Genomic DNA, 19,107 nt, shown 5'->3' on the forward strand with positions numbered 1-19,107 from the left:
GTACCCCATTCAACACCAGGTCAACATCCCCCAACCTCCTTTTGTCTCCCACCAAAAGTACCTCGGTCTTGTCAGGGTTCAGCTTCAGCTTATTCCTCCCCATCCAGCCACTCACCGTCTCCAGACATTTGGACAGGGATTCTACGGCCAACCTTGGTGAAGATTTGAATGAGAGGTAGAGCTGCGTGTCATCCGCATATTGATGACACTGCACCCCAAACCTCCTGATGGTAGCCCCCAGCGGCTTCACATAGATATTAAATAGCATCGGGGAGAGGATGGAACCCTGTGGCACCCCATGAATGGCCACGGGTACGAAACCTCCTCTCCCACTGCTACCCTCTGGTACCTGCTGGAGAGGAAGCACCGGAACCACCGCAACACGGTGTCTCCAATGCCCAACCCCTCCAGGCAGTCCAGGAGGATACCGTGGTCAAAAGTATCAAAAGCCGCTAAGAGGTCGAGGAGAACAAGGAAGGAGCATTCACCCCTATCCAGAGCCCTCCTCATATCATCTACCAAGGCGACCAAGGCCATTTCTGTCCCATGCCCAAGCCTGAAGCCCAACTGAAATGGGTCTAGATAATCAGTTTCTTCCAAGTGTGCTTTCAACTGCACCGCCACCACCCGCTCAATCACCTTGCCCCAAAATGGCAGATTTGAGACTGGGCGAAAGTTGTTCAGAACTTGAGGATCCAAGGAGGGCTTCTTTAAGAGCGGTCTTATCACTGCCTCCCTGAGGGCTGATGGCATCACTCGCTCCTCAAGGGAGGCATTCACCACTGCCCTGATCCCCTCACCCAGTCTCTCTCTGCAACCCATAATGAGCCAAGATGGGCAAGGATCAAGTAAGTAGGTGGTTGGCCTTACAGATGAAAGCGCCTTGTCCACTTCATTGGAGGATGAAGTTTGAATAGGGACATGTATTCAACTCATGTAAAGTACACTTATTCTTTGCCCACTTCATAACCACTTCCCTTGAGCTTAAAGGTAAGGGTTGGAAATTTTATCAATAGGGAGAATCTCAGGGACTACGGCTGATGTAGGTTTTGTTTCATATAGAAATATAGCCCTGCCTTTTGTATCTCTAAAATGTGCATTTCCTCATTCACAAAACAGTTTAAAAAGAGTTTGAGTATAACAAATGGGAAGACATAATCCTTCTACAGCAGAAGACTTATGTACAGAAGGAAATTTGCAGATGATCCCTTGTGGTTTTATTCAGAAGTATGATCCAAAGAGTTCAATAGGAATTGTTTCCAAGTGTGTGTAAGATTTGTTGCCTACGAATTTGTACATTCACTTAGAAGTCTAACTCAGTTCAGTAGGGTTTATTTCCTACTCTGTTTACAATTGCAGCTTTAAGGCTATACATGCTATAAGGAAGGAAAGGAAAGGTTCCTCCTGTGCAAGCACCGGGTCATTGCTGACCCCTAGAGGGACACCACTTGCGCAGGCGTTTTCATGGCAGACTATAGTGGGGTGGTTTGCCATTGCCTTCCCCAGTCGTGACTACCTTTCCCCCAGCAAGCTGGGTCCTCATTTTACCGACCTCGGAAGAATGGAAGGCTGAGTTGACCTGAGCCAGCTACCCGAGACCCGGCTTCTGCTGAGATTGAACTCAGGGCGTGGGGAAGAGTTTCGGTTGCAATACTGCTGCCTACCACTCTGCGCCACATGAAGCTCTATATATACTATAAACTTAGCACTTAAACAGAAGTTTCAAACTTCACTGGATTGTTTTTCCTTGCAGTGGGGGTGTTGTTTCTCACACTACATGTACGAAACTTCACCTCACCACTGAATCAGCAGTGTTTTAAGCCAGCATTCTAAGCTGAAGGGGAAAGACTCCCCTCTGTAAAATGCGATGCAGACATTATCTAGATTCCCAATAAGTGAGAGTTCATGGGCTCTGTCATCTGCTCTGGGAATCTTGTAATAACATATCTAAAGCAGACATCAGAGTTCCTTTGCTTATCATAAGCAGCAAGTGAGGACTGGTCAGCTGCAACAGATAGCTGACCCAGTGGAAGCAGAAGCGGGTCATTTGCAAAGAAGGGGTGTGGAATAGTATGAGACTTGTACACAACAATATTAAGATACACCCCAGCCATATGGAACATTGCCACAAAGAGACCCTCACACACAAATTCACAGCTCATTTGTTGATCTCAACATGACAGACATAGTCATAGGGTTTATATGCCTTTAATTAGAATTTGCAACATCCAAGACTCTGCGCTGTGACATGATGTTGGACACTCAGGTGGACAAGACCCAGAAAGACAGATACTTCAGACGATCCTTCAGAGTCACCGCATAGAGGGGACCAAGCAGCACAACAATGTCCTGAGAAGGGGAGCAGTTGGCAGACACAATGCAATCAGATCTTGCCAGGAAAGGTCCCTTCTTCTCTGCGCTCATCCCAGGAAGTGACCTGCAAAAACCAACAGGTTTCTTTGATCATCAGTTCTATCTTCAAGGATTGTATAGTGGCTAGGGCTGTATATCTTCTGCACACAGAATTTTGCAATTTCTGTTTAAAAAAATGAAAATCGGGCTTCTAGCCTTCATGCCTATAGAAGTAGTTGTTTTTGTTTTATTTTTAAGAACAGACAGTAAGTACCCCGTTCACAAGATGATACTATTGTTCTCTAACATGGCTATCTGTCCTACCTTCATATTTATTTAAGGAAGTTTCTAGCCCTCCTTTTGGCTCCTCAAGTGCCTTCCAGATGAAGATACAGAAATACCAAAAGTAGGTTCCAGTTGTTTTATTGCCTTTTAAATATGACTACTTCTCCCTGCCAAAAACAGCTTAGTTTATGAAAAACATCAGGGCCGCAATACTTAAGGAAAACTGAGCAAATTGATGCAAAAATAGTAGAGTTGCATCTTTTCCAACATTTTGATCACCTTTGCTACTATGGCTATTAGACCACTTCAGGGTCCCCATTAGTCAAGGGCAGAGTCAGAGTACTAGTGGCTAGAAATAGTAGTAGAAGCTGCAGTTCTGTGTCACCAGAGCCACACTCTTCCTAGGCCCATACACAGATCCATTAAGAAGGAACATCCAAATGACAGTAACTTCTGTCTTGTAGATGTGCACGACAACTGTAGGATTTGAGAGGGGCTGTTCTGTGTCCTCCTCCAATAATGCTTCATGATGGAAAATTTGTGTCTTGCTGTTCTCTATAATGCTAAATTTGCAAGATCACCACTACCCCAGGCTGGGAAAACCTTACATCACAGGAGGCATAACCTAGTTTTATATTGTTGTTTTATTATGGTTTTGTTGTATTTTAGTTGTTGTGCACCACTCCAAGCAATGGAAGGGCAAGATATAAATCTTTCAAATAAATAACATGAATTTGAGCAAAATTTTTCTAGCACAAATATAAACAGCCTTCTATTACATCTCTGAAGGTGGAGAAAGGATTGGCCCAGGCAGAAAGGATTGGACTTGCAACACAAACCTTGGTCCACAGAACCTCTCTTCTAGCCAAATGTGCATAGAACCCTGAAACATATCAAGCACCATCCCTCCTTTGCTCCTAAACCCACTTCTCATGTACAAGTTCTTAGCTAAGCTTAGTTCAATTTACCTACCCAAGAAATTGGGCAAAGGGACTGGTACACCCGTTTGTACCATTGGCAGACATAAGGATCTCCTCCCTTGGCTTGCATGGCTTTCTCACAGCGATGGAAATCTGCAAAGAGAGAAACAATTCTATGCAATCCCAAACAGTTCGCAAGACCAGTACTTAGCCTATGTATAACATGCAAGGCAACATTAGGTATTATCCAAAACATGAGTCTGCAACTGAAGAACAGCAGACCTGTGTGAAGTTCCCCATATTTATCCCATAACATATAGTAGTGGAACTGCGTGATGCACAATATGATGTTACATTTTCCCTGCCCCGCATCACTGGCTGCCTTTGGGGAAAGGGATAGGGGCTCAATATCACTTTACGCATGATTCCAATACAGAAAAGCAAGGTGCAGGGAAAGCAGGCATGTAAACCTTGTGTCCTGAGTACCATCTAGTTTCCACCCACAATGGGAAATAATGTATTCTTCCTCCTGTGACTACACAAAAAGAGAATCAAAGGCGATCAACAACTAGAATTGGAAATCTGAAACTTTTTTTTTTTTTCAAATGACTCTCCCTGTCAAAAAATTAGATCAGGGTATTTTAATCCTAATTTAAAAGTGCAGTGTGGCATAGTGGTTAGAGTGTTGGACTGGCACAAGGGAGACCCAGGTTCAAGTCCCTACTCACCCATGAAGCCCACTGGGTGACTTTGGGCCACTCAATGACTCTCAGCCTAACCTACCTCACAGGGCTGTGGAGAGGATAAAATGGAGAGCAGGAGGATCATGTATGCCTTGGGCTCCGTGAAGGAAAAGGTGGGATATAAATGTAACAAACAAATAAAATAAATGAAGTATCATACTAGTCACTTACATTTTTCTGCCCTTCCTCCAAAGAACTTGGAGTGCTATAAATGACCCCCAACCTTGCTCCTCACAACAGTTCTGTGAGGTAGGTTGGATTGAGCGACAACCATTGGACCAAGGATATCCAATAAGCTTTGGGGCTGAGAAGGATCTGAATCCAAGCCCTCCCTGTCTAACGCCAACACATCAATTACTACACCACACTGACACTTCGAATCTCTAGTTGTTGAATTTATATCTATTAGGTATATGTGAATACACTCTTCTTTTGGAGTGGTATGATCCTTTACAACGGTAGGGTTTGATGTGCTTTGGCAATAGATACATATCATTCTATAGCAGCTTTTGCCTATCCCCAGCTTAAGCCTGTAAAGTCCTTGACATGGACTTTTATTTTTGCCTTTTCCTGTTGACTTACAGTAGGAACATTATAGTCTCTTGTCGTTCTACTGCATTTTTCTGTTATACCCACTTACTGTCTTTTATGTATATAGTTTAGAATTGATCAGTTTCAAGACAACTTGCATAGTGCAATATGAGCCTTGCATCCAATAGTGAACGGTCTGGAAATTCAGATTTGTTAACACAAAAAAAGTGAGGAAAGAACTACCTTTTTATACTTTTCTGGCTTTTTACCACCCAGACTTCTGAAGATGAACAGTCTAGATTCCCATCCCTAATGCAAGGATGCAAATGTTCACACACAATAACTTTACTAACCAAGATAGTTCTGCCAGCAGTTCCGTGTTTGGTTTTGATTGGGGAACCTACTGTCAAAGGGGGCTGTTTTGTAGTTTTCCAGCTTGCTCTTGATGCTTTCAGCCATGTTCCCTTCTCTGAAAGCATATATGAGATCAGCGATATGAAAACATCCAGGAGCTTCAAAACATTAAACATCAGAAGCCATATCCCCTCGCTAAGGGATCATGTTCCCCAGTGGTATTTATACCCTCAAGCAGCATTCCAACAACTGGATGGCAGCAGTCTGATAGCAGGAGGCAGAGCAGTGCTTAGAAACCATTATAGCCAATAACCCACTCCCCAATTATCTAGGTAAATAAGTCCATTAACAAAACCTGATCTGCAACATAAAAACCCTCATCTCCAAATTAGCTCTAGGAAGTAAAAAACAAACACTATTTGTATTTATGGCATGGGTAATAATTCCTAGGATCTAGTCCACATCAGAAGGATTGTCCTCAGATGCTCCCCTTCAGGGCTCTAAAGGCTCCTCACAAGCTATGACACATCTCTGAGCAAGAATTAAGATTACATCTATACTAAGAGGACAGATCAGCAGATTCTACCCTGTGCCCATCCTTTAGCTCATATTGGTCCATATTGGGGACATGCTGGAGAACAGTCTGTATCGTCACGGTACCTAGTACCCAAGAATTCTGACCTATCTGAACTGCAGAAACTTCCAAGTCACTTTCTTTGTGCATCAGTTCTCATCTCCTGCTCTAGCACCCATTGCCTTAATAGCTCCAAGCCATTATATGGGAATATTATCACCAGGCCACAACAGAGCAGGGTCCAATTCTTCCACCTCCTTCTCCTGCCATTTATGAAGCACAACAGCCAAGAAAGAAGAAAGCAGGAGGTTCCCCACCCCATCCCTCAATTCCTGCCTGTGGGAGCTCAATAATTCCTAGCTATTCATGAGTAGCAGGAGTCAATACCCTAGCGGTAGGATTCAGTCCCATCATATCCCTTCCACTCACAAAAGTACAACTCCTTGAGCAAGTGCTGGTGCCCTTACCATTGCTCAGCAGATAATGTAACATTTTTTATGCCATCTTCCTCCCTGATAACAGGTTGGAGAAGTATTGTTTCAATTCCCCAGCAGTGCTGTGGGCAGAACGTAAATAGAGCCATGCTGGATCAGACCAAGGGTTCATCTAGTCCAGCATTCTGTTCACACAGTGGCCAACCAGCTGCTCATGGAAAACCCACAAGCAGAACATGAGTGCAAGAGGACATGCTGGGAGGTGTCCTCTTGAGCAGGTCAGACTTCGGTACCACCTCCCTCTCAACAGACCACAAAGAGCAGAGATGTATATGTCAGACAGGTCTGCAAAAATCCCTCACACCAAGAAACTGCATGGGGGTGGTTAATTTGATGATCGATTCTAAAAACGTAAACACTTTCTTTTTAGCTCCACTCACTGGCTTCCTGCAATGATGGAATTGACTAGAGCGCATGGCGAGCATTCACTAGCATAAAGAACAGACTTCAGAAAGCTGGAACTCCATATCGGGCGGGTTGGCAGGGTGGGGGAGAGAATGAGTCAGGAGAACTCTCTGTTTTATACTGACTGCTCAAGAAGCCAGGTTAACTCAGTCAAACCCTCTTGTTCCCACCCATGTCTCACAACATGGGATGCAGCTGCATGAGTACTACGTCAAGCATACCTGAAGCCCCATCCTCTAACCTCAGACGCCACACTGTGGAGAACAGTTATCCAGTGGTGGGATGAACAGATGTCATAAAACAACAGAGCTCCTGTCCCTTTAATGGTCGCATCAAAAAGAGAGGCTTCCAGCAAGTACACCTGGTCAGGCCAGAGTCCTGCAGCAGGTTTTGAGTAAAACTGTTCCTACCAAAGTTCTCCCTCCTTAACTACTGCAAAAAGGTACAGGAGCCCTGTTCTCCATTTCACCTGGTTAGCTTACCTGGAGGGCGCTACTGCACTCACGTCCTACTTGTGGGCTTCCTACAGGCAGCTGGCTGGCCACTGCGTGAACAGAACGCTGGACTAGACGGACCTTTCGTCCGACCCAGCAGGGCTCTCCTTATGCGCTCAGGTAGACCAACGGGGAGGAGAAAGCAACCTTCAGGGCTTCACAGAAGCTGTGCCTGCCACTCTCTAACTCCCCGCTCCCAGCATGGCCGAAAGTCGGGGATGATGGGAGCTGTAGTCCACCAACATCCGCAAGGCGACACGCTCCCCGCCCCCGGCCGATTCACGGCGGAGGCGAGATTCGAACCTGGCCCGCATCCTCTGACCCGCCCTGAGGGCCACTGCCGCCGGGCCTGGAGCTGGGAGGCGCCGGCGGTCCAAAGAGGCTCGGGGGCTGAGCGGGGGCTCAACGTCAGCCCCGGAGAAAGCGGGCCAGGGCGGAAGAAGCCCGGCCTGGCCGCAGCCAAGGGCGGGGCGGGCCCGGGCTCTTCCTCCCGTCCCGGCCCAAGCGGGCTCGCTGCGGCCTCCCCGCTCCTCACCGCAACGGCAGCGACGACGCCCGGGCCTCTTCCTCAAAGTGACTTTCACCCGCGCCCGGCCACAGAGATGCCGGAACCACCGATGGCGCGGGGCTAGAGCGGCGCCGGAAAGGGCGGGCGCAGCGGCATGATAGACAGGAGCACCCCGCCCGCCTCGGGGGCGGGTCGCCCCTGCGCGATGAGGGGGCTTGGGTGGGGGAGGCGGAGGCCGGCTGCCCCCTCGACAGCGCCGTCCCAGTCCCGAGCGTGCAGGACACGTTCCCCGCTGGGCGCCTTGCACTCATTCCCAAAGCAAGGCTGCGATCCCGTACACGCTTGCCGGGGAGTCAGCCCCGCCGAAGACAGCGGGACGTACTGCTGGGCAGCACTCCGTGGCAGCCTCCCGCAGCGCGGCGTCCTCCGGGCGCGTTGGACTACAACTCCTGTCACCCCCAGCTGGCTCGGCGGATGATGGGCGTCCATAGAAGGATGGAACAGTGGGGCGGAAGGCGCCTGCGAGACCATCGAGTCCAGCCCCCTGCCCAGTGCCGCAGTCCAAGGCAAGTGGCAGCGCAACGTGCCCGTGCTGGCCGCGGGATGCTGGGAGTTGTAGCGCAACATATCCGAGCTGGCTTGGGTGGATGATGGGAGTTGTAGCGCAACATGTCTGTGTTGGCTGGGGGATGATGGGAGTTGTAGCGCAACATGCCCGTGCTGGCTGGGGGGATGATGGGAGTTCTAGCGCAACATGTCTGTGCTGGCTGGAGGATGCTGGGAGTTGTAGCGCAACATATCCGAGCTGGCTTGGGTGGATGATGGGAGTTGTGGCACAACAGGTCTGTGCTGGCTGGGGGATGATGGGAGGTGTAGCGCAACATGCCCGTGCTGGCTGGGGGATGATGGGAGTTGTAGCGCAACATGCCCGTGCTGGCTTGGGTGGATGATGGGAGTTGTAGCACAACATGCCCGCGCTGGCTGGGGGATGATGGGAGTTGTAGCGCAACATATCCGAGCTGGCTTTGGTGGATGATGGGAGTTGTAGCGCAACATGTCTGTGCTGGCTGGGGGATGATGGGAGTTGTAGCGCAACATGCCCATGCTGGCTGGGGGATGATGGGAGTTGTAGCGCAACATGCCCGTGCTGGCTGGGGGGGTGATGGGAGTTGTAGCGCAACATGCCCGTGCTGGCTGGGGGATGATGGGAGTTGTAGTGCAACATGTCCGTGCTGGCTGGGGGGATGATGGGAGTTGTAGCACATATCCGTGCTGGCTGGGGGATGATGGGAATTGTAGCGCAACATGCCCGTGCTGGCTGGGGGTTGATGGGAGTTGTAGCGCAACATGTCCTTGCTGGCTGGGGGATGATGGCAGTTGTAGTACAACACAACTTGAGGTCACCAGATTGGGGAAGGCTGATGTACAGGATAGCACTGTAAGTGCTCATAGTATGGCAAATGCAAAGTGAAAAATGAGATCCATGGGAGAACTTCTGAGACTGGGCTACATGGTTGTCCATGCTTACCTGGGAGGGAGTCCAATTGAACAGAGTGGGATTGACCTCTGAGTAAACATGCATAGGATCAGGCTATAGGAGCTGCAATACTACCTGCACTTATTTTGGATCAAGCTCCAAACAAAGTGGTAATGCCTGTAAGCATGCTGTAATTTCTACACACACTTACCACTGAGCATAGTGCAGCTTACTTCTGAGTAGACACGCATCAGAGTGCACTGTTAACTTCAGCGTAAACATGCATAAAAGACTGGGTTGTGTGGCTACAGATAGTGTAATGTGCACTTATCTGGAGCAAACCCCATTGATCACAGTGGGAATCACTGCTGAGTAAATGTGTGTAGGATCAGCTTCTCTGACAGGTGCAGAGCTTTTACTTCACTGGGTTGTTTTTTTTTGGCAGATGGTTACAATGGTCAGAAGTGCTTTTTTTAACCAGCTGCATAAAGTTTGCTCCTTTCTGGAAAAAGATGAATTTTGCTACACTGATCTGTTGTTGTTTTTATTCACCATGCTTAATTACTGTAATATGCTCTATGTGGGGATGCCCTTGAAGATAACACAGACATTTCAGCTACAGCAAAACATGGCTGCTCACCATTTTATGAATATTTGGAGGTGTGGATGTATTCAGCTTGTCAGTGTGTTTCCATGCTCAATTCAAAGTGCTGGTTTTGATCTTTAAAGCCCTTCACAGCCTGAGACACGCATACTTTAGACACCACCTCTCCCAATATCATCTTCCATGCCCACTGCATTCATCCAATCAGGTCCTGCTTATCGTTTGATCAATAAAGAAGGTGGGAACCTCAGCTGCTGGGAGCATGGCCTTTACAGTAGTGACCCCAAGGCTGTAGAATCATGTATCTCCCGCCCATACTGAATTGAAACCAACCTGTTATCAGGGGGTAAGGTGGCATATAAATATATTATCTGCTGAGCAATGGTAAGACCACTGGCACTTGCTCAAGGAGTTGTAGTTTTGTGAGTGGAAGGGATATGATGGGATTGAATCCTACTGCTAGGGTATTGATTCCTGCTACTCATGAATAGCTAGGAATTATTGCACTCACACAGGCAGGATTGGGGGATGGGGTGGGGAAGCTCCTGCTTTCTTCTTTCCTGACTGCTGTGCTTCATAGATGGCAGGACAAGGTGGTGGAAGAATTGGACTGCTCTGTTATGGCCTGGTGATAATATTCCCATATTATGGCTTGGAGCTGTTAAGGCAATGGGTGCTAGAGCAGGAGATGAGAATTGATACACAAGAAAGTGACTTGGGAAGTTTCTGCAGTTCAGATAGGTCAGAATTTGCGAGGTGCAACCAAGGGACGGGTTGCACCTCACAAAGGATGGGAAGAATGTGTTTGGCTACAGCATGAAGAACTTCATTAGGAGGGCTTTAAACTGAATCCTACGGGGAAGGGAGATGTAATGTTGGGGGTAACAATGGACGAAGGTGCATGCACTGCAACGGAGAGAACAGCTCTGATAGTGCCCAATAATAGTCTTCAGACACATGTAGGAAGAAAGCCCGACTATGAAGCACATGGTCTTCGATGTCTATATGCTAATGCCCAGAGTATGGGAAACAAACAGAACGAACTTGAACTCTTAATACAAGAGGGAAATTATGACTTGGTAGGTATAACTGAGACTTGGTGGGATGACTCTCATGACTAGAATACAGCAATTGAAGGAAATAACTTTTTCAAAAAGAACAGGAGGAACAGAAAGGGAGGTGGGGTTGCGCTGTATGTGAAAAATACATATCTCTGCACAGAAATACAGGAGGAGGAGCTTGGTAGCCCCATTTAGAGCATCCGGAGCAAAATAAATGGAGCAAAGAATAAAAGGAACCTGGTGGTCGGAGTCTACTACCAGCTACCCAATCAAGGAGAAGACGAGGATGAAACTTTTGAAAAGCAAATAGCCAGTGTTTCAAGGAAGCATGATGTAGTAGTAATGGGGGACTTCAATTTCCCCGATATTTGTTGGGAGACAAATTCTGCAAAACAGGGCCCCTCCAGGAAATACCTGACTTGTGTGGCGGATAACTTCCTCCTACAGAAAGTAGAGGAAGGAACTAGAGGATCGGCTGTCCTTGACTTGATCCTAACCAACAGAGATGACTTAGTGGATAAAGTAGCAGTTACAGGAACTCTGGGGGAAAGCAACCATGTTGTACTTCAGTTCTTGGTTCTAAGGGAAGCAAAAGCCGAGTGTAGTCAAATGCGTACCCTGGATTTTAGGAAAGCTGATTTTCATAAACTCAGAACAATGATCAATAAGGTCCCATAGCAAGCGACGCTAATGAGAAAAGGAGTCCAAGATGGGTGGGAGCTTTTAAAAAAGGAAATTCTCAAGGCACAATCACAAGCAATTCCAACAAGAAGAAAAGGTGGAAGACAACAGAAGAAGCCAATGTGGCTTCACAAAAAGCTTAGGGATGATCTGAAAACAAAAAAGGACGCATATAGGAAGTGGAAAGAAGGCCAAGTAACAAAGGAAGAGTACAGGCAGATAGCACAGAATTGCAGGGATGGCTTCAGGAAGGCTAAAGCTGAGAACGAGCTGAGATTAGCGAGGGATGCTAAAAACAACAAAAAGGCTTTCTTCAGCTACGTGCATAGTAAAAGGCAGAGGAAAGAAATGGTTGTTCATCTATTAAATAAGGATGGCAAAATGATAACAGATGACAAAGAAAAGGCAGAGGTGCTCAATTCCTACTTTGGCTCAGTCTTCTCCCAAAAGAGGGTCTATGACCCCCCTGACAAAGGTGAAGTACAGGCTGAAGGGGCAGGATTGCAGCTTGAGATCAACAGGCACATGGTCAAGGAACACCTAATTACTTTGAACGAGTTCAAATCTCCAGGGCCAGATGAACTGCATCCTAGAGTAATAAAGGAACTGGCAGAAGAACTCTCAGAACCGCTGTCTGTTCCCTTTGAGAAATCATGGAGGACGGGGGAAGTACCAGATGACTGAGGAGGGCTAATGTTGTCCCTACCTTCAAAAAGGGTAAAAAGGAGGAACCTGCGAACTACAGACCAGTCTGACATCAATCCCTGGGAAAATTCTGGAGCAGATGATAAAGCAATCCATCTGTAAGCAAGTTGAAAACAATGCAGTGATTACTCGAAGCCAACATGGATTTGTCAAAAACAAAGAAAAAGTCCTGAAAGAACTTTTCTTTTTTGTCAAGTTCTTTTCTGAAAGAACTTGACTTTTTTGTCAAGAAAAAGTCCTGCCAGATGAAACTGATCTCCATTTTTTGATCAAGTAACCTCCCTTGTGGACCATGGGAATGCTGTACACATCATATACCTCGACTTCAGCAAAGCTTTCGACAAAGTGCTCCATGATATCCTGATGAGCAAACTAGCTCAAAGTGGGCTAGATGAAACAACGATCCGGTGGATCCACAGTTGGCTACAGAATCGGACTCAGAGAGTACTTATCAATGGGACCTTCTCAAACTGGGGAGAGGTAATGAGTAGGGTACCACAGGGCTCAATCCTGGGCTTAGTGCTCTTCAACATTGTTATTAATGACTTGGAGGAGGAGGTGCAGGGAATGCTGATCAAATTTGCAGATGACACAAAATTGGGAGGGATAGCTAATACTTTGGAAGACAGAAACAAAATTCAAAGTGATCTGGATAGACTGGAGCTCTGGGCAGAAAACAACAGAATGACATTGAGTAGCGATAAATGCCAAGTTCTGCACCTAGGAAAAAGAAACCAAATGCACAGTTACAAGATGGGGGATACGTGGCTCAACAGCACTACAAGTGAGAAAGATCTTGAAATTGTTGTCAATCACAAGCTGAATATGAGCCAACAATGTGATGTGGCTGCAAAAAAGGCAAATGTCCTTTTGGGCTGCATTAATAGAAGCATCGCTTCCAAATCCCGGGAAGTACTAGTTCCCCTCTACTCAGCACTGGTTAGGCCTCCTCTGGAGTACTGTGTCCAGTTCTGGGCACCACACTTTAAGAACGATGCAGACAAGCTGGAGAGGGTTCAGAAGAGGGCAACAAAGATGATCAGGGGACTGGAAACAAAGCCCTATGAGGAGAGACTGAAAGAACTGGGCATGTTTAGGCTTGAGAAGAGAAGACTGAGGGGAGATATGATAGCACTCTTCAAGTACTTGAAAGGTTGTCACAGAGAGGAAGGCCGGGATCTCTTCTTGATCATGCCAGAGTGCAGGACACGGAATAATAGGCTCAAGTGACAGGAAGCCAGATTCCGGCTGAATATCAGGAAAAACATCCTGACTGTTAGAGCAATATGACAATGGAACCAGTTACCTAGGGAGGTGGTAACTCTCCCATACTGGAGGCATTCAAGACGAGGCTGCACAGCCATCTGTCAGGGATGCTCTGACTTGGATTCCTGCATTGAGCAGGGGTTGGACTCAATGGCCTTGTACGCCCCTTCCAACCCTACTATCCTATGATTCTATGAATTCTTGGATACTAGGTACTGTGAGAATACAGACTGTTCTCTAGTGTATCTCTAGTATGGACCAGTATGAGCTAAAGGATGGGCACAGGGTGGAATCTGCTGATCTGTCCTCTTAGTATAGATGTAATCTTAATTCTTGCTCAGAGATGTGTCATAGCTTGTGAGGAGCCTTTAGAGTGCTGAAGGGGAGCATCTGAGGACAATCCTTCTGATGAGGACCAGATCCTAGGAATTATTACCCATGCCATAAATACAAATAGTTTTTGACTTCCTAGCCCTATTTTGGGGATGAGGGTTTTAATGTTGCAGATCAGGTTTTGTTAATGGACTTCTTTGCCTAGATAATTGGGGAGTGGGCTGTTGGGTATAATGGTTTGTAAGCACTGCTCTGGCTCCTGCTATGGGATTGCTGCCATCCAGTTGTTGGAATGCTGCTTGAGGATATAAAAAACACTGGGGAACATGATCCCTTAGCGAGGGGATATGGCTTCTGCTGGTTAATGTTTTGAAGCCCTTGGATGTTTTCATATTGCTGATCTCATATATGCTTTCAGAGAAGGGAACATGGCTGAAAGCATCAAGAGCAAGCAGGAAAACTACAAAACAGCTCCCTTTGACAGCAGGTTCCCCAATCAAAACAAAACACAGAACTGCTTTTCTTTGTTATTGAGTGGTGGATTCAGTGATGTAGATGCTTAAAGCCCTGTTTCTTTGGGTTGTTTTGATTAAGGGTGTGCTTTGTCCTGTAAATGTTTGCTATATGTATTACTTACAAACTATAACAGCATGACTTTCTGTTATTATACAGCAAGTGTTTTAAATACTTAAGCTTTTTTTAAATTGCATTAGACATGTTTTTAAATCTGTTTTAAATGTTTTGTTTTATCTTTGTTGGATTAGAATGTTGTCTTCTTTTATTATGCCATTCTCCTTTGTATATTATGTGTAGTGCCCCTGAAGAAGGATTTAGAATCTGAAACACATTGGGCCAAGAATAAAAAATGATTTGCTAGTAGCATCTGGAGTTTCCTCCCCCCCTTTTTTTTGCTGTTTGCAGTGTTATCCCTCTTTCTGTGTTCACCCCTGCCATGCACATGCATTCACCTCTCTCTCTCGCCCGCCCCGACCGCCCCTCTCTCTCTCACACACACACAGAGGCATTCATTTATATTCACTGAGACACACACACTCCCCCCCTCACACTCGCACACTCATTCACATTCTCTCTCTCTCTCCCACCCCCCAAGGGCAGGGGGAGAAGAGGCATTAAATTTGTTCCCTGCACAGATCTTAATGAAGATCTCTTCCCCGCTACATTTAGTAGCAAGGAAACAGATATATCAGCGTCAGGATCAATGGTAAGGGAGGTGAGGTCAGAGGCTCCCCACAGCAATCCTGTTTAGTCACTAGCAGAAGTGGGGAAACAGCTATCCTGCCTGGGAATGCTGGGTGAGGGGGGCTGATAGAGAGAAGTTTAACGCTTGCCCCTCTGCAGTGATAGTGCTCAAGATCACTACTTCATCCCTGCTATTAAAGCATACCAGTTCCCAAACTCTCCTTAAAGTTCTTTGACTCCAGAGTTTAATTTCTGAATTAAATGCTCCTAGCTGTTCTGATCTGGCCAGAGGAGAACAATATAACCTTCGGGAACAAAGATGTAGCTGAGTAACCCATGTGCTCCCTGTAGCACATTAAAAATTCCCATAACTTTTGTTGGATTGGACATGCTAAACATGCAGCTAGGAATTGCTGTCATGTAACTGCAGTATGTGCATTAGTAATAATAGCAGCTACTTCTTCATCACCTTCCAATGAATTCTCAGATGATGGCAAAGGCAGGCGAAACCAACAGTCGGCTGTCATATTTTGAGTGCCTGGTCTGTACTCCATTTCATATGTAAAGGAAAGTGGTTTTGCTGACCATCAAGCAATATGATTTCCTACTTATCCCACTCCCATTGTGGTTAACAATGTTGTCAAAGTGGCTGGGTGACCAGCCAGATGGGCGATTAATAAATTAAATAAATAAATAAATAAATACCTATGGCCCCATAAACATATCCTCCACTTTTCTGTAGGCCAAATACAAGCAAGTGGTTCTACTTTTTCAACAGCTGAATATTTCCTCTCTGCCTCAGTAAGTGTTCTTGATGCAAATGCAAAAGTCATCTCAACCTTATCCTCATGCAACTGGGTAAGGACTGCTCCCAGTCCACAATCAGAAACATGTATTGTCACAATTATAGGTAATTCAGGTGCAGGACTATTAACAACCAACTGTTTCTCCTTTGCAAAACTACCTTGTGCTGCTGCTGTCGAAAGCAAACTTCATGCTTCTTGTAACGGTTCACCGAGAGGCTCAACAACAGATGCATAGTTAATAGATTTTGCATACCAAGAGGTAAGGCAAAAAGAAGGTAAAGCTTGTACATCACTTGGAGAAGATGGTTCTAGCATTGCCAACACATGAACAGGTTTCAATCCCTGTGTTGAAACTGTGGGCATTTCTACACCAGCCTAAAATCCTGCATTTAAAACGGGGCTTTCTGCTTCCGTTTTAAATGCAGGATCACAACTGACTCCCTTTACACGCGCTTCCTCCCCCCACCTTCTCCCCACATCGGAGTCTTCCATTATCTTTCATTGATCTCGCTCCTCTTCTTGCCATTTTAACTTTCCATGGAGGAAACTGAAGCAGAACACAATGGAGTAATTTGATAGCTCATTATCTGTGATCTATTTAAAAATGGAAGAAAGGGCATTTAGCACAGGAGGGTCACGGTATTATGTAAAGAGCTTGCAAACTTCCGTGAAGGAGCCATCTCAGTCGCAGGATAAAAGCTCGATGTGATGAAGCCCTGTATATCTGTGAGGGATCTGTGGGGCTCTGTCTTTTACCCAGCACTGGTTAGACCCATCAGCTGTGTTGTCACCCTTCCAAATACGGGGCTCATTGGCTATGCTAGGGCAGCCTCAACCAGGGCAGCACATATGAATAGCAGTGCCAGCCAGCACATGCTCAATGCTCATGTTGATTGTTGTGATGGAATTGACCTGGAAGAGGGAAGGGGGTGAAGAGGATGATAGGAGGAAAAGCAGGTCGGCACTGGATAAAAAGGGAAAGGAGATAGGAGGGGAGGAGGTGGAGAAGAGATGGGGAGTCGGACAGAGACCCAGACAGCAGAAGCCAGAGAGGCAAGACAGGAGAGAGGAACAGCTTTTTACATGGGAAATGCCTACCTCCTTTCCCCTATATGCCTGTCAGGGGCCGCTTAACTTATGAGGGAGAGAAAAGGCCTACCCCTCTTCTTACATTGTCCCTTTAAGAGCAAGCTTCAGGCTACAACAGACTTAATTGCCCAAGGCTGGAGGAGTAGGTGTTTGCTCAAGGAAAGGTACCAGGGAGAAACACCAGAGAAGGATTTAGCAGCTGTGGGCACTGTTCCTCCTTATTCATTTGACAGAGACAAGCTGGGGGAGGGGGGATTATTCACCTGCCCTGCCTCAGTCCATGCCCTGGGTGAAAGTGGAGAGAATTCTTCTAATAAATGAGCTATCCCACAATTGGTTTATGTTTTGTTTGGAGACTAAGAATGTCTTTCATAATAAACTTTTGAGTTAAAGGTTATTTATAGCTGCTGTGTCTCTGATGGAGTCCATGGACCAAGGAGGTTCTGATGAGCCTTTCCCACAAGACCCGCTCGCAATGTCCCAGAAAGGAAAGTTCGGTTTGTCTAAAGTTGCATTTCTCCAAATTGAGCTTCAAGCCTGCTGTACTAATATAGCCTACTACAGACTGCGAATTATTTTCATGTTCCTCAGGAGTATTCCCAAACACAATATCATCCAGATAACACTGGACCCCATTCTGCTTCTTAAGAATTATTGGCATCATTTTTTGAAAGGCGCTAGGTGCTGAGGCAAGCCCATAGGGGACTGTTTAAAACAGAATAATCTGTCACGTGTGATAAATGCTGTAAGGTGACTACTATCTTAATGATGCTACAGAAGACCACTTCCCTTTGAGCAACAGCTGCTTGCACGATACTGAACTTTGGCTGAGACTGCTGGTCAAAAGCCAGTAGCAGAAATCAGATATCCATAATCACTTGGGTGAAAGATGACTTAGCCAGCCTTCACACTGGTAGAGTTTAACAGTCAAGATGGAAATGGTGTCTTTCTGAAGGGGCGAAAGCAGGATCTCAGACAGTGAAGGCTCTTCAAGGGCAGGTCTTCGCTTGCAGCTCCCATTAAAGATGAGGTATAAGAAAGGTCCTGTAGTAGAAATGGTAGAATCCCTGAGGTAGGAAAAACTCACCCTATGACCAGGAAGCCCAAGCTGAAATGGAAGGGGCAAGTTACACTTTCTGGGGCTGGGCAGAGTAAATCCAGTCAGTATGCTGAGCTGATGGCATTCAATATGCTAATGGGAGTAATCTGATGCAGTGTGCATATTTACAGACTCAAGCGCAGTATACATGGGGTTGATCACATAGTTTTGAAAATGAAAACAAGATGAGATCTGTAGATATAACTGCCCCTATGAGGCAAAGGCCTGTGAAAAGCAGATGGATTTGTTGATCCAGCAAATATTTATGTCTGTTGGACATGTAGATGGGCATGCCTCAGAAATGGCTGAGGCTTGTGCAAGTGAGCTGCAGACCACTTGGCTGAAGGTTGGAGCAACATCTGCCCACACATGAAGAGGTGGAAGAAATGTTAACTGTGGCTTGCTGGGCTCCTGAGACAAATCAGAACACGTAGGAGCTACTGTACCTGGGAATGGGCTTGGGGGGGGGAATCGCTTGTCATGTGATGCAACAGCAACAGGAAATGCAGCATGTGAACTGTGTCCACAAGTGAAACAAATCCCCTCTCCAGCTCCCCCTGGGCCAAATGAGTAGGAGCCCAAGTCCTGGACAGAGATGCCAGGTGGATTATGTGAGCCCCCTTTCCCAATTGAGATCATGGCAGTACCTAACTGGTAATGGTAGATGCCTGTTCTGGTTATTTGTTGGTGAATCTGTGTGCTCAGCAAAGCACAATTCAGTGTTTACATCTTCTGGCTGGAAGGTATGAAACAGCCATTGAAATCCAGTCTGACAGTGAAAGGTACCTTCCAGGCACAAAAGTGCAAGGATGGGCCAATGGATGGAAGACTCAATGGGTGTTCCATGTTCCCCTTCATCCCCAAGCAGTAGAGTTGATTGAAAAGATGAATGGGCTGTTAAAGCAAAAACTGAAACCACAAACCCCCAGATGATATTTTGAAAAAGGTTGGGGACAGTTTGAGAGCAGGCTGAATTGGAATTCAACAGCTGTCCCCTGTTTGAGGGCCCAACAATCCTATAATGCATGATGGCACCTAAAATGCATGGTGGAGTGATGGGATCCCAGAACTGGAATAAATTAAGGTATGGAAAATCCAACCTTGTGGACCAATGAAAGCTACACCT

At 46.3% G+C, this 19,107-nt stretch overlaps 1 protein-coding gene across 2 annotated transcripts; it reads right to left on the reverse strand.

Moving 5' to 3' along the window:
• Positions 1–2,192: 2,192 nt before the first annotated feature.
• Positions 2,193–7,750, reverse strand: COX6B1 (cytochrome c oxidase subunit 6B1). Of its 2 annotated transcripts, none has more exons than XM_084815415.1 (4): positions 7,688–7,750; positions 5,185–5,300; positions 3,610–3,710; positions 2,193–2,437 (listed from the first exon to the last, which is right to left on the reverse strand). In XM_084815415.1, exons 2-4 carry the CDS (start codon positions 5,288–5,290, stop codon positions 2,384–2,386), a joined length of 261 nt encoding a protein of 86 aa, XP_084671541.1. In that variant the 5' UTR covers positions 5,291–5,300; positions 7,688–7,750; the 3' UTR covers positions 2,193–2,383. The 2 variants fall into 2 exon arrangements, with proteins under 2 accessions (XP_084671541.1, XP_084671542.1); XM_084815416.1 differs by having other exon boundaries at positions 7,141–7,750.
• Positions 7,751–19,107: the final 11,357 nt, after the last annotated feature.

The sequence above is a fragment of the Heloderma suspectum genome, chromosome 10, assembly GCF_057233095.1.
Source record: "Heloderma suspectum isolate Gila_16-S chromosome 10, 16-S_ref, whole genome shotgun sequence".
Taxonomy (NCBI): domain Eukaryota; kingdom Metazoa; phylum Chordata; class Lepidosauria; order Squamata; family Helodermatidae; genus Heloderma; species Heloderma suspectum.